Here is a 16036-nt window from a genome sequence, read left to right as displayed (position 1 = left end):
CCCGAGGCAACTACCCTGAGGTAATTTGTCAGGACTTTAAAGTCAGCATGAATTGGGACCCATAACACATTACTTATAGTCAATACTATCATTTATTTCCCATTGAAACACAGCATCAGGGAGGATCTCTGAGCCACCTGAGCATTTTCACATGATACTATGTATTATTATAGTATGTGCTAACGTGGTAGTACAAGCTAGAAACATAATATGTACAAAAACACAGACTTATGTTGCTTTATGCTTTGCAAATCTCCTGGTTGACTTTGGGGCAGTCCTGGGCTGGAGGTTAGGGAGCTGGCCCCATCTCCAGCAGGAAACATTTCTTCATAGGTAGAACAGTGTCTTGTAAAGTGTTTATCAACATTTAACATTTTATGAGGCTGAAGTCGCTTCTCATTCACCAGCTTCGTATTAGAATTTTCCTGTTCCACCTTAAATGGTGCCCGAGGTGCCAGAATGTGACCACTGCACCATTAAAGGTGGAACGGGAAAATTCAAATAAGAAGCTGGTGAATGAGAAGCGACTTCAGCCTTGTAACTTTTTAGTGTTTGACAGTTTCTTGTTGCAAATTAAACATATCAGGAAACCAGTTGGAGTGATTATTAATGCAAATAAGTCAGTTTGTCTCCAAATGATTGATGTTCATCTCAAATCTCTCCCTTTTGTTTCTTACTAGCTAGGCGAGATTCTTATCTGCGTTGCTATGTTACCAGCGACTGCATGCCAAAATTCAAGGGTAAATAAGCAGATATGCATTAATTCTATCAGCAAAGCTTATTTTACTGTAAAGGAACATTATTGTATGTGTACCTACAAATCTAATTCTGCTGTAGAGCTGCACAAGGACAGTAAAACAGTCGCATGCGACTCTGGAGCCACATGTTGCCGATTTGTTGTGATTTCTGGTTGACCTGCTGGATATTCTTTATAACAGATGATGTGATATGTACTGTCAGTTTACCAAATCGTATCATTTTGTATTATATAATACGAGAGGCTCACAGCTTGATCGTCATTGACAGTTTAGACTAGCTGTGATGAGGTGTCTCCCCCCCTGTGAAAGCAATTCACACCTCTCCAAGAAGACGAGCTAAATTGGAGAGTTACAGCATTCTTGATATCAAAAAACATACATGTAACAAACTGCTGCAATAAAAATAGCAGGAACACAGTATAAACGCATGTAAATGCTCACTTCCCGTTTTGTAAATCATTCAGTGCCAGTGAAGGGTATCAGCTCTACTGTAGATAAATGGATTGTTGAACATAAAGGGGAATTCCACCAATTTTTCAAAATATCTGAATATTTCATTTGTTGAAATGTAGTCAAAAAAGTCATTCAGAGTGGTTTGATGTGAAGTAGTTGTAGAGGCAGTTTGCAGCTCTGATGGATCACAGTGTCTATGTAATGTTGATAAGGATAAAACAGTAAGTAAATCTGGGGGAAATAGATTTTTTTGTTTATTATATTTCCTCAGAACATCCTTCATCGTGTGAATGGATTTTTAAAAAGTACATTAAGCAAAAGTTTAACACAAATGTATTGTAAACAGTGTCTAAGGCATCATGCAGCATAATTGAAACTTTTCCAACTTTCTCTGCGGGAGCTTGTAGAGGTGGAGGTCTGGTTCCTATCACCACCACTGTAAACAATTCTGACTAAGTTTCTCTGGAACGAAGGATTTCACACCAAACCACTCTGAGTGATTATATTTACATCTCAGTCATTTAGCTTTGTAGAATTTTTAAAAGGTCGGTGGAATTCCCCTTGAAGACTTTTTCACTAACAAGGTGGAAATATTGTTTTATAGCCTGTTTTAGAAAAGGGGGTTAAGGATTACCACTGCATAAACTAGAGCAGGGGGCTTTAGGGCCCAGCAGCGTAGCTGGTGTAAACGGCCTATAGCGGGATTTACCATTAGCCTGTGAAGTTTGATTGAGTTTGGCGAGTCGATTCTTTGTCCGTTCCAACAATTCATCGATTTCCAAGTCCATATCGACCCTTTTCTCCATCTCCACACAGGATTCGTTTCAGAAAGTGAATCTCGCAGTTTTATTCTGTAATGGAGTCAGAATTGAAAAAAAAACCCAGAAGGAACAAAAACCACAGAATGGAAGAGATGAACACAAGAGAAAGAATTCAAACATTTACAGTGGGTTTTGATTTTAGGTTATAATTGCATGGAGCCGGACTGTGAAAGGTTATCATCCAGACTGTCTTACAGCTTTTCAAACGCGAAGAAACGTTGCAGAAAAAGGTTTGATTCAGTTAGACCCGTGAGTCGGCTCGAGCGAGTCGACTCAGATGAACGATTCTTTCTGGAGCCGCTGGTTAAGGAGAAGTTGCGGGCTTCATTCAGAGCGCTGCAGCTCGAGGGAGGCGCTGGCGGCGCTGGACTCTCTCTGTCCGGGTGGATTTTCGCTGATATGGACCGAGTTCGCTCAGCTCCCCTTCATTCGCGCCGTTTAAAGCGGATTCGAGATGTGTTCTGAAGTCCGGGGTCACCCCAGCCTCGTGTTTGTGTCTCTGGTGGGATAAGCTGAAGTTGGGCGCGTAGAGGGGGTCTCTTTGCTTGGATCAGTCCAACCACCTGTTCAACGTGCCTGAATGGAAACTATGTCACCTCAGCAGCAAATAAACATCAGCCAGAGTCGCTCCTCGTCCCTGACGGAGGACGTCAAAATGGAAAACAGACGGGTGAGTGAGAAAGAGCTGCTGTTCATCCTCTCTCGGCTTCACCGCAACTTTCTGTCTGAGTGTGTGTGTGTGTGTGTGTGATCTCTGGGAAGTGAGGGGAATAATGTGTGTTCATAACTTATACAGTACAGCAGAATTACTGCTTACTGAACTAACAGATCTGATTGGCCCAAAACAGCACTGAGAATTCCACTACTTTATTATTACGTTTTGTCTTAAAAAGATGGTTCTTCAAGGGTTCTTTAGCCAAGGAATGGTTTTGTAGAGAACCATGGACTCTCAAAGAACCCTTTGCATGATTTAAGTGTTCTTAGCATGAAAGGTTTTTTTTACATTGGTCTAGAATGTGCTTTAGAGGGTTCTATGCAGAATAAAAAGGGTTTCACTACTGTTACAAGTCAAAGAACCCTTTTTGGTACGATGTAGAACCCTGTTTTGCTATCACTGCTGTTGTCTGTCTGTTTGTTTGTGTGTGCGTGTATATATACACAGTGGGTATTATTTTCATTTAAACCTGGAAATAACAACAGAACATTTTAAAATTTTCAAAATTAAAGTAAAAACTGTCGATGCAAAAAAAAAAAATGCTGTTGTCAGGACAAAACTTTGTATCTCAGGTTTTGTCATTTTTCATTTTTTGACAGTTTGAAAAAGGCAGCTGCGATTTACGTGCTGTCACATTTTAATGAGGAACAGATCAACAGAAATGGTCCAAAATGAATCGGAGAAAAGTATTCTTCCATTCACTTCCACTGAAAGTTGAGAACGCCTCTCCGTCTCCTGTAAAGTTGTGTTGTTGGAGATATGAGGTTTTCTTCATTTAGACGTGTAGGTTTCAGTGCTTTTACTCAGAGCTCATGCTAAAAATATCATTTCTAATAAAAAATGTTACCACACTGCACGAAATTTGGATGACTTCTATTAGTCGGTTCTTCCTGAAATGCTTGCAGAAATCTGGAGATGTTTCTGTTTTGACATCAACAGCATGTAACTTGTGTTGAATGTTGAAATGTGTTGTTAAAGTGTGATAAGATCAGAAACCAAGACAAACGCCTTACATGATCCTGATCTTATCTGCTCATTTGTGGAGCTTCTTGTTCGGGTTTATATGGACCTAATAGAAATATCACGGAGGTCTGAGCTCTCAGTGCTGGCATTTTCAACAGGCCACATGCAGCGTTTACTGCCCCTGTGGATGATTTTAATGCCCCTCGTTTGCCTGTCTGAGAGTTTGCTGATGGTCTTGCGGTTGCCGTTGTGTCTGTGTTGGAGGAGGCTGTCGAGCTGATTTGGCTGTCTGCCTGTGGTTTATGAGCTGCCTCCAATCTGGTGAATCGATTTGTGCAAATTAAAAAGAGAGAAATGAAGATATTATGGACTAAGTGCATTAAATGCGACGGCACGCGGTGCAGACACACTCGGGATCTTTCCGTCCTGAGGCTGCTCAATGAGACGAAACAAACAGAACCGCTTTTTTTCCTTTTTTAAACGTGTGGCTGCAGACCTCTGTTCCTCTGTTGCTGCGACTGTGGAGGCAAATGCAAACTTCTCTCTCAACAAAAGAATAAAAAGTGCTACCGAGGGTTCTTTGAGCAATACCACAGAAGAACCACTTCTGGTTCCCTAATGAATCATATTTGTTAAAGAGATTTGTGAGTGTGAAGAACCTTTTAAAAGTACATTCTTAGCAACAAGGGTTTAATACGCTGCCAAAGAGGGGGTTCTTTGTCTTGTAAGAGGAGTAGAACCCCTTGTGATGGGATTCTTTAAAGAACCATATGCGACCGACTATTTAAATGTTCAAAGAAACATTTAAACATTCAAATGCTTCTTTGAGTTCTCGTGGTTCTATAACTATTGCCTTTCCAAGAGAACATCTAAAGAACCACTTTTAAGGGTCAACATACTGTAAAAGTTCTATGCCATTTAGGAGGTTCTTCCTAGAATCTCTACATATGGCGATTCCTACACTTTACACTACAAGAATTCTTTACACTCACATCCCAAAATGGTTCTCCAAGGAACCGTCATTTGAAACAATTTTTATGGTTCTATAACCATTTCCTTTCCTGAAGAACCTTTGAAGAACCTCTTTTTAAGGGTACATATAGTGTAAACATTCTATACCAGTTTAATTATGTGGAGGTTCTTTAAACTTTAAAAGAGTTCTTCACACTCACATCCCCAAAAATGTTTCTCTGAAGAACCATCAGTTGAAAGGTTCTTCAGAGAAGATTTGTGAGTGTTAAGGAGAAGATACATTCTTAGCAAAAGGCGTCTGTAACAAAGGTGATTTCTTTTTGGTGCTATTCGCCATTTTAAGAGTTCTTTAGCAGAAGCATGTACAACATTGTATAAACATACATACATATGTTTAGGGGCTATTTAACCACTTAAAGAGCCATTTTAACATTCAAGGTGTTCTTTGAGCCAACATGACTCTCCATATAACCACTGCCGCTACATAAGAACTTTGAAGAACCACTTTTTTGAAATGTACACAATGTAAATGTTCCATACCTACTGAAAGGTTTTTTTCTAGAACTTCTCGATTATGGAGAAGTTCTTAAAACTTTAAGAAGGATCTTTACGCTCACCTATCATTTGCACAAATAGCTCTCCAAAGAACTATTGGAAGGGAATAAAAGTGGTCCCTCTGTTGTGAGGAAAACCCTGTCAGTACCTTAATTTTTAAAAGCCTTTCTGCACATAATACAAACTCCTTCTGTGTCTGTCTAACAGTGGAGGATTAAGTTCTTATGGGACATCAGATGTTATGGGACAGCCATGTCATTCAGTGTAATAACCTATTATTGCCAGTAATAACCTGAAAGACAATAACAGGGTTGAGGTAATATATTTTCCTCACGTGGAACCCATGTACGCATTTGAATCAGGTGGCGTTTGTGGTACTGAGCCCATTTAACAGCCTTTTTCCTTTGCCCATTCAGGAAGAACAGAAGGAGCTAGCAAGCATCAACTGCAGAGCGGACACTGAAGTGTCCATTGACTCCTTACTTTCACAGGCTTATTACAAGCTGAGGCTTATTATTCAGTAATTGCATGTGCACACAGGCTGAGTCATTCTTAAATTATAAGCGTGAGGAAGGACAGCCTGGATACTCTGGTTGGGACCGTTGAGCATGTAATACGGCTGAACACACCCTGTTGAACGTCAGGGTCCTTAACCTACTGGGAAGGTCTTTCACATTGTAAATAACATCGTATTCTTTCTGTTTTGTTTCCCTTTTTTTTCTCTTCTGCCGTCCGGTTTCAGATCCCATGCCTTGTAATGTAATAAGGAGGTGGAAAACTCTTGTCAACAGCGTGTCTCTGGCTTCGTGGTCAGGAGCTGCTAGCCCTGGCGCCCCTGATTGCTAAGGCCCGTCTGACCCGTGCTGTATTTAACGTAATTCCATGTTTACATGGACGCGAGTTATTTCGGGGATCCCTCTCTCCGGCCTGGAATGCTAGTGGTCAGACCATCCTGTTTGTCATCACTGGTTTCATTTGTTTTGTTTTTTTTTTTCTTCTTCTTCTTCTTTTCACTGCCTATGTGATCTGTCTCGCTTCAGAACACCTCTGTGTGATTTCTGTTGCAGTAAAGAATGGGTGTTTAAGTTCGGCAGCTGCCTTAGCATGAATGAGGGTTTAATGTTTGGTCAAGAGCTGTGGTTTAGTTCGTCTTGCTCAAGAAGTCTACCTGTTCCTCTTTTTCATTCACAGTCAGGCGACGCTGTGAGGAGGTTGCCGTGTTGGGAAAAGTGCTTAGAGCAAATGGTTGTTTTGTGCATAAGTTAGTGTTATAAAGAGGAACTCAAAGTTTCTGCAGAATTCAGTTGTTGAGATGTAAACAAAGGCAGAGTTCTTTGATGTAAAGTGTTCATAGCAGAGAAACTTACAGACTCTGATTTCTTTACAGCGGTGGTGATAGGAACCAGGGGTCACAATGTCTGCAACACAGATATAGCCGTTTTATTCACTATCCAAAACCAGCAGAGAACCTACAGGAGCCTTCTGACTTTTATATGTAGGGTTAATGCTAGTAAAATAGGGATAAGACTGAAAATATGTTTTCTTTGCAGGCTGTTTTTGCCTCACAGCCCCCTGCATGTGCCCCTCTGCCATGAATGTGTTTAAAAAAAAAAATGAAACCACTTTGAACGACTTTGTTTACCTCTCAATGGTGGAATTGCCCTTTAATCAGGGCTGTCAAGATTGCTTAAATTTGAGGAGTTGATAAAAAAAAATCAGTGATTAAAGTCTATTTTCTCTGTGAATCAGCAGTGATTAGTTGTCAGTTTGCATGATGATGACGATGATAATGATGAATAGTTTTCTGATGTCTTTGAAACGCTGTGCTCGACCTGTTCAGTTCCGTCCATATTTATTGTTGGGGTAACAAGTTACTTGATTGTCAAAATAATACAGAAGTTAATAGTAGAGATACTGCGACATTAAGCTTGGACGATAATGTAAATGTAGACAAACAATTGTGGTCTGTAGAATTAGCGTATTATTACTGTGTTTGCAATTCAGTTACGAAGAACAATCGTTATGTCCATAGCTCACACAGTTACCATCTTGACTGGCTTCTAATATTACTTCATTTATAACTGTCCCGTTTGTTTTGGTTTCCAACCAAAATGTAGATAACCACTGGATGTTCAATGCCAGCTGTGCAGAAAATGAGCAAGACTGGTAAAACTACCATTTTGCAAGCACATCTCCGGATACATCACTCGACTCAGTACGATAAACTAACCAGCGAAACAAGCTGGCGACTCTTTTAGACAAGCTTGTTCATTATACTCTCTACCAGAGTAGATCTGATGTACTGGAGTTCCCTTTCATTTGCATGTTTCCCAGCATTCTTTGCCAAACTGTAAATCTATGTTGTAATCTTTTCAAAGAATGTGTATGTGTGCAGATCATCAGTCAGTGATGTTCTGTCAGTAAAATCTATAATTAAATGGATTTGTAATGTACACATTTTTGAACTAACCATTGAAAGAGGAGAATCTGTACATGAAGGCAAAGCCTAAAAAAATACATGGCATGTAAAAGAGAACTATAATTAGCTTAATATCAGCTCTTAATAAAGTTATCGTGATACTAAATAGTATCAATTATCGGCCCAAGGCTTAACAAGATGACATTACACAAAGTGTGTGGTTTTCAGGATAGATCAGTTACAGGGTCGCTCAGATTTCCCCTCTGATATCCAATCAAGCATTTTCTGCTAATGTCAGCCTGATTATGGTATTGATATGCCATGTTTCCTTAGTCAGTATGTTATTAACTTAGTACCTTAATAGGGAACGCTAGTGTCTTAGGACTACAATTACTGGAGAACAAGGACCCCAAAGGCATCTTAGTGTTAAGCACATCTTAACTGCTGGAGAGAGTGTTTATACAGTGCCATCCACAAATATTGGCACCACTGGTAATCAAAATGAGCTGTAAAAAAATAATCTTAATTATTTTTATTTTTTATTTTTCAAAAAGCTCCCCTTTATTTAAGGTATAATGATTAGTGGGGCCAGTCATGGGGGCAGTCGTGGGCTGGATGTTAGGGAACTGGCCCTGTGACCGGAAGGTTGCCGGTTCGATCCCCAGGTGACTGAGGTGTCCTTGAGCAAGACACCTAACCCCCAGTTGCTCCCCGGGCACCATGCATAGGGCTGCCCACCGCTCCGGGCAAGTGTGCTCACTGCCACCTAGTTGTGAATTTCCCCGCTGTGGGACTAATAAAGGATTATCTTATATTATTAAAAAAAAAAGTAAACCTTGTCATGAAATAAATATTTTTCTTAAATCTATGTGCGCAACAATTATTGGCACCGTTAGAAATTCTTCAGAGTGAAATGTAACTGAAGTACATTCTCATTTATATTTTGGTTTTCAAGTTCACCTGAACAATTAGGAACACTTAAATGGTCAGCCAACTTAAATGGACTTCCTGATAAGTGTTAATTAGAGGTGAAATACAGGCCAAATTCATTATATTTTGAATGATCAAAAGGATCAACGACGATGAAAGTTTCTTCAGCCTGTTTTGCTGATGTTTACCAGGGGTGCTAATATTTGTGGAGGGCACTGTAAGCGTCTTTGTGCTATGATGCTTTCACAGGGCTACCACGCTGCTGCTGAGTAAAGAGAATTACAGTGCAGAGTTACAATCAGTGTTTATCATTCATATCTTAAAGCCTTGCGGAACAGGGTAGAGTTGACCCTGTTGCTTCCTCTTAAGACCATTTACACACCATTTACATAGCTTTACATAGGGGTGTAAGTCTCTGACCTCACAATCAATTGATGATACAGCAAAAATATCATATCACTGTGCTTAAAGGCCTTTTTATGAGATAGATAGATCTTATTTATCACAATAACAAAATGTATTGTGATAATGTTATATTGCCCACCTCTACAGTGAATCAATACCAGTTCTTTGGTAAAAGATTCAGTACATCATGAAATCTCAGATTTTATCCCAACTCAATTTGATTCATTTCAATATAATTCTAAATAATTAGAAAAATACACAGAACACAGACATTCAGTGACTAGAGGAACTAGCCATAGTGTAATTTAGCCTAAAAATACAATAAACCAAGAGTTTCATGATGATTTTGTGGTACTTTTACAATTGGCAATAGCTAGAGCTAGCCAAAAATATTAAATCATAATATTAAATATAGTTTTAGAGATGCACCAATATGTAAGCGCTGCACTCAGACAGTTGTTTTTTTACTTTTTTGCACTTTTATGTGCTATATAGAACCATTTTGTAAAGGTTTAAAGAACCATGAACAACAGTCTCTCCATCATAGAGAAGAGCCATTTAACCATGCACAGCACCATTTGTGCATTCAGATGTCATGGTCATGGTCAAGGTTTTACATACAACCATTGCCTTTTCTAAAGAATCTGTGAAGAACCTGTGAAGGCCATGGGCCAATGTTAATGCAGTATGTGATATTTTTCATGTATATCTGTTGGTGCTGATACCCACATATACATAACTGGTATTAAATCCTGCTGGATCAGTGTTACAGAAAATGTGGCAATTATTTTAGAGGCATTTATTCTGTTCTTGAGAGCAAGTAACATGTCATCAAATATTGATTTGAGCTATCAAACACATCTAAACATCTGTTTGCTGACAAACACTTTAGAACTACTCATCAATCTTATATTTATATAAATGCACTAATCGTATCATATATATATATATACTGTATATGATATATATATGATATGATTAGTGCAGTTGTAATCAGTTATGACATTCCAAAATGTGTGCAGTTGAATCTCCACCCTCAGATCAATGCATCATCTTTGGCATCCAAATGTTGTGCTACAGCTGGTTGGTTATGATGGCTGTAGTCATTTTTAATATAGACTTGTCTTTCTTATAAATCCAAAAATGAGCAAAGAATTTAGTTCAGTTTCTTCAACTCAAAGGCTTTTGTTCAGAATAAACTTTCTGTGAGCCTCAAATTCTGGTCGTTTACCCTCCACCTCCAGAAGAGAGGAATTTTTTTTTTTTTTTTTTTTTGCGAGTGATTTAAGGACACGCTGTGCGCTGGCCGGTGTCTCTCGCAAACACTGCCTGCTGCAGGCTCCCTGTGGAAACTGGAAATTGTTTGTTTCTCAAAATCAGCCGGTGGAACGCAGGGCACTTCCTGACTGTCCTCCTCCCTCCAACCCTCCTTTGATGGTGTTGGAGGGTGAAAAAAAGTGTCCTGCATTTGTTTATCAATTAAAAAAAACGAAGAAGACGAAAACATGGCAACATTTCTGAGAAAGGCAGAGAACTGTACATGTTCTTCCCACGCTCTGAGAACAAAAAAAAGCCTTTCCATGAATCAGAAGACAAGCTCAGAAATCCTTCACATTGGTGTTTACATAATTGTGAATGAGAGATTGAACTTCCTCGTAATGCAGACTTGAGGTGGCACACTGTGAGGCAAATATAGAATTAATAATCTTAATAAATGAATCTCATTATCTTGATGTCTTATAATGTATATTTTATGTCAGATAGCAGTTTTAATATGAAATTTCCCAAAGACTCCTACCATGTATGGATATTACTAGAATATTTTCTGCATTACAGTGCCTCAAGTAGGCACAACCAACTCTGTATGGAAGGTACATTTTTGATTGACAGCTGCTGTAAGCCGCTTTCATTCACCTGCACGAGTCCATTCAATGTGCGACACTCTGGCCATGCTGACAGAGTTTGCAGCTACAGGCAAAGTGGAGAAGTGTTGGTACAATGCTACCTACAAAATGAAACAGAACAAAAAAGACCGTGCTCAACGCCAGTTACTTTCGTATTGGCCATTATAACGCAAAAGACTGCAACAACTGAACTAGAAGCAGCTCGAAACCCAACAAATATTGTCCACTGGGTAAGCCCCTTACATTTGGAATTACTGGCAGTCAAGTTTCATTCTTAGTCAGACACTCCAGTGTGACTGTACCTTATCAGTCCATTCATTTCTGAATGTTTGAACCTCTAAATTGCAATAATGTAGGCAATAGAATTTCAACCCACCTACAACTACAACACCTATAACTTCAGTGTGAACGGGTGAAGCTAGATTGCTATAGGCTACAGACAGATGCCATCATATGCAAAAGTTTGGGTGCCCCTGGGCCAAATGAATTGAAACTGAAATGTTTACTTTCTAAGTGAAAATAAGTTTACACACACATCCTCTACAGAGAATACAGTTCTGCTCATTTTCATGCACTTGTGCATTGAATGTACATTAAATGTAGCCCATGCAAAATTATGGCATATTTTATGTTCATTTTTTTCCAATATGTTAAACAGACAGACCTTGCACAATACAAATCACCTGCCAAATGGCATTTTTATATATTTCCACTTAGAAATTCAATGAAACATGTCATTTGACATGTGTTCCAACAGTAAATGACTGTATATGTAAATGGGTTTGTTTTGGCAGTTTAGTTTCTATAAATGGGCCGTATGGAACGGAGAGTGAATGGTACATTTTTTAAAAAGAGGAGGGAAGGTTTGCCCTGATATGGACCCTTAATATAAAAGTAGAGATGGCACAATATGACATATTGAAACCTCAAATATCAGTCAGTGCCGATCTTCTTTAACATATCACAGTTTTAAAATAGTAGCTTAGATATTGTATAATACTGAATATTGTTGCTAATGTCCTTTACAATCTGTCTGTTCAGAATATACGGACTACTTGAAATTGTGCATATTGTGATGTGTTAATCCAAATAATGGGAAGAAAGTTTTAAAACATGAATGAAAACACTGTATTATGGTGTGGTGAATGCAGCAACTGGATGAAAAAAAGACAAAAAAACTGAAACAGGGAAGTGTATGACCTCTTTATTTTCTTACACTTTAACTACTGTCAGCAACTTTTATGTGTATGTATTCTTTCTCTGCCAGGCTGTGTCCTCCCTGGCCAGCAGACCTTGATTGGCTAAGCTGATTAAAGCTCCTCACTTACCACAGTGTTGCGTTATCTCTTCCTCACTCTGTTGTTTTGCCGATACTTGGCACTGTTAACTGCTCCTTCCCTATCCTGTGTTAACTTGTGGGGTCCTCCAGAAACCTTGCGTTACTGAAGTGATACTTTAACATAAAGAGCTAGATACAAAGATAAAAAACGTTTTTCCCCTTATACCCAAAATGTTGTTGATCAGATAAGGCATGTTTGGTGTCTACAGATTGCATCCTTAGTCTCACACTGGAGTGACAAGGCTAATGTTGCTAACAAGTAGTGGAAGCTTAGAGCCACCAATTAGGGTCATGCAAACTACATGCATAAATCATCTCAGCCATTCCACAAACTGTTCATCTCAGATAGATGTGTTTACATGTTTTTTTGTTTATTTGCTTGTTTGATTTTCTCCCCTATTTCGTCATGGCCGATTCCCACCCACTTGCTTTGTTTAAAAAAAAAAAAAAAAAAAAGAAAGAAAGAAAGAAAAAAGAAACCTCAGCTCAGCTAGAGTTTATGAAACTTAAACCTCTTAATTAGTCAGAAGTTTTCCTAGCTCACATTTTCAGGTGTGCATCTCAGGTAGGTAAATAATACAGAATTCGTGTTTTCCCCAATTTCCCCTCAGGCTGGGACCCTATCCATTACACAATCCCATCAAGTTTTTTTTTCTGCTCTTGGGCCCCCAGTTATGGATGGCTATGGCATTGTTGGGGTTCAGCTTTACGCCTCCTGATGCTTTAGATGGTTGTACCACTCAAGCTCTAGACATTGCTCAGATTTTCTTTCTCAGAGACACATAAAGCACCCCTGCATCTTTTTTAATGAAACATCACTGGACAGCTCAACACACTTGAAGGAGAATGCTAACTCCCAATTCTGTGACGTTAGCTAACAGGCCGCTGCATTAGGCTAGCAATGCGCTAAGTGAGGTGGGGAGAATCCATCCACGCAGAACGTTGTTTTGTTTTGAACTTGGATGGCCTGACAGTAGGGCTGGCACAGTAGGGCTGGCTTCTGTGCATTTATGTGGTTTCTGACCACAATATATATGATATGATGAATGTGTTTGAACAAATGAGGGCCAAATTTCTGCTGATAACAGTATATCATGCAGTGTGAGAAATCACATGAGCAAGTCTAATTTGAGATTACAACAAACTTTTTTATGCATGTCTTTGGCATGTTTGGTGGCATAGAAGCATATATGACTTTTTAGCTACATTAGTCTTGCATTAAATTAAGAAGGAAACTTTGGGCATCCAACGTGTCTCAACTGACCAATTACATTTAGCGTAAGGGGAAAATCTGATTTATTGACCAACTGTTGCTTTAGGCTGTCTCTGTGAGTTGATTATACTAAATGATTGCTAAATTTCCTTCAGGATCAACAAAGTATCTATCTATCTATCTATCTATCTATCTATCTATCTATCTATCTATCTATCTATCTATCTATCTATCCATCCATCCATCCATCCATCCATCCATCTATCCATCCATCCATCCATCCATCCATACATCCGATACATGGAATCCCCATGGTGTCCCATTACTTATGTCCTCGCACATTTAATACAGTAGTTACAAAGCCCTGCTAATTAGTTTACTCTCTCCTAATAACTTGTTCTACTCAACAGAAAGTCAGCCAGTATCAATAAAAGCAGGATAATGATGTCTACTCTACTATGTAACCACAATGTTTTCTTACCGCACACTGAAGACTAAGGGGTTCATTTTCATTTACTCTAAAGAATGTTCCCCTTGAGTGCCATGGTCTCATATGGCCTCCTCAGCGCTGGAGTAAATGAACTAATGTGTCAGAAGCTGTGCCATAATTACATAATGGAAAGCTGCTTGTTTAAAATCAATTTGCTCAAATGTCACAGGCACAGTAAATCAGTGTCAGTGGTTGGAGCTTTAAAATTGACTGAGTTTGCATTATTGCATTAGACTAACTCCACTCAAGGTACATGGCCTTGTTTATACCTCCATTAGGTAAAGTATTAAAAAGTGCAGAATATTTTTATTAGGGAATGTTTCGGACGTATCTGGATCAAAGTATCTTGGCTGAATGATGCATTTTTGTTTTCTTTAGTTACATTGATTTAATACAGGCTTGTCCACCCCAGAGGGCTGGTGTGGCTGCAGTTTTTCATTCCAACAAAGCAGGAGATCGCCTGATTAGTCGTTTGAAGACTGACCAACTGATTAAACTAGGAATCGGGTGAACTCCAGCTTGTTTTGACTGAAAACCTGTAGCCGCACCGGTCCTTTGTGGATAAGATTGGCCACCCCTGATTTAATATATTTTGAAATGTGTACGGTTTACTAAACCAGAAGCAAAATGGATTTTCATTTTTTTGTCCACGAGCTGCAGTGCTGTTAGTTTTATCTCAACACATGTTTTGCGTAGAGGTGTGAACTGTTTTCACAGTAGGGGGTTCTCATCTCCCTGCCTTTTGCCCATCATTGCTCACTAGCAGCTCAACAGAGTCATAACATCTCACACATACACTAAATAAATGACATACAATAAAAGCATCATCAAATATTATAAAATATTATAAATAGAGGGTAAAAATGCAACATTCTGATTTATGCCACATCCTCTTCAAAAAAGTATAAAAAGTATGAAGTCAAGATATCATAAAGAAAATTTCAAATCACTACCCATCCCTAAGCTTGTAGCCCATGAAGGTTTAGCTTACAACTGCAACTTCCTTTCTTTTTCACATCAGTTGGTTTATAAACTATTTAAGAACAGCCTTTTTAATAAGCTTGATTGTATGTGTATAAGTGATTATTCAGGCTGTGCTGATTCATCATGAAAACTACGCTGTAAGTAATAATCTGGTTTGTGTTCTCTTCTGTTTTCTCACAGAGGATAAAGGCCATGTCTTACCGCAGACAGTCTGCTCCTTCCCTGGTCATCAGCAAAGCACTGACCAGATCCAGAACAATGTCCAGGTATGGAATGAACTTGGGCCCATGTATGTTTGACCACTGCTGTGATATACAAAATATTAGCTTTTCTCCTGGTGGTGAAAATACAATGAAAGAGTGAATATTTACTGTTACAATTACCATTCATTCAAAAGTTGAGTTGAACTTGCAATTAACAAAACCTTTCAGACAAAATCCAGTCTTTGTTAAAGCAATCCGGTGCAGCTGGCACTTTTTGCAGTGCTTGTCAGAAAGCAGTTTTTTACAGAACTCCAAGCTGACAGTGGCAGGAAATTCTTTCTAAGAGCATGAGGAAGAAACCCTGAGAGGAACCAAGAAAGGGAACCCACTGTCCTGTGCACAAGACCGGATATTGGAATCATTATATAAGTAGTATAAGTTTACTCAGATCATACAGAGGAAAGCCACTGATTGGATCTGGTAGATCAGTGGGTTGTTTTGTCCAGTTATAGGAATTCATCCACTGTTGGAGAGAAGATTTATAAGAAGGTTGCCCTGTTTCAGTGAATGTTGTTTTCCTAGTCTATCCTCACAGACTCCGTAAATATGTCCATAATATGTCTGTTTACTCAATATATGGAAACAATGAGGCCGTCCAGCATGCTCACTAAATGAGTTCAGGTAGGACAGTGGTATAAGTAGCGTGGTAGCAAGTAGTCAACAGCGTACTTCATGCATCTTAACCCCTTAAAAGGCCAAAGCCTGCAGGCTAGAAGTCTTATTATGCATGTCTTTAAGAATAGCTCAACCAGTTTGCATTGAAGACCCTGTAGTTAGTGAGTAATAGGCCATAGTGTGTAATAGGTCTGGGATTTTAAGGAGTTAAGGACCGACTGGTAAAAGACAACGTTC

At 39.1% G+C, this 16036-nt stretch overlaps 1 protein-coding gene across 1 annotated transcript in view; it reads left to right on the top strand.

The window, feature by feature from the left end:
• The first annotated feature begins 2351 nt into the window (after nucleotides 1-2351).
• The window catches only part of LOC108434729 (rho GTPase-activating protein 20-like), a 41770-nt gene continuing 28085 nt past the window's right edge, over nucleotides 2352-16036 (top strand). The window contains exons 1-2 of the mRNA XM_017710071.2: nucleotides 2352-2702; nucleotides 15102-15187. Coding sequence (XP_017565560.1) covers nucleotides 2613-2702; nucleotides 15102-15187 — 176 coding nt within the window. The 5' untranslated portion in view covers nucleotides 2352-2612. The remainder of the gene's footprint in view (nucleotides 2703-15101; nucleotides 15188-16036) is intronic.

The sequence above is a fragment of the Pygocentrus nattereri genome, chromosome 12 (assembly GCF_015220715.1).
Source record: "Pygocentrus nattereri isolate fPygNat1 chromosome 12, fPygNat1.pri, whole genome shotgun sequence".
Taxonomy (NCBI): domain Eukaryota; kingdom Metazoa; phylum Chordata; class Actinopteri; order Characiformes; family Serrasalmidae; genus Pygocentrus; species Pygocentrus nattereri.
The sequence above is the reverse complement of the archived record's forward strand: the minus strand, read 5'-3'. Positions and strand labels throughout refer to the sequence as shown.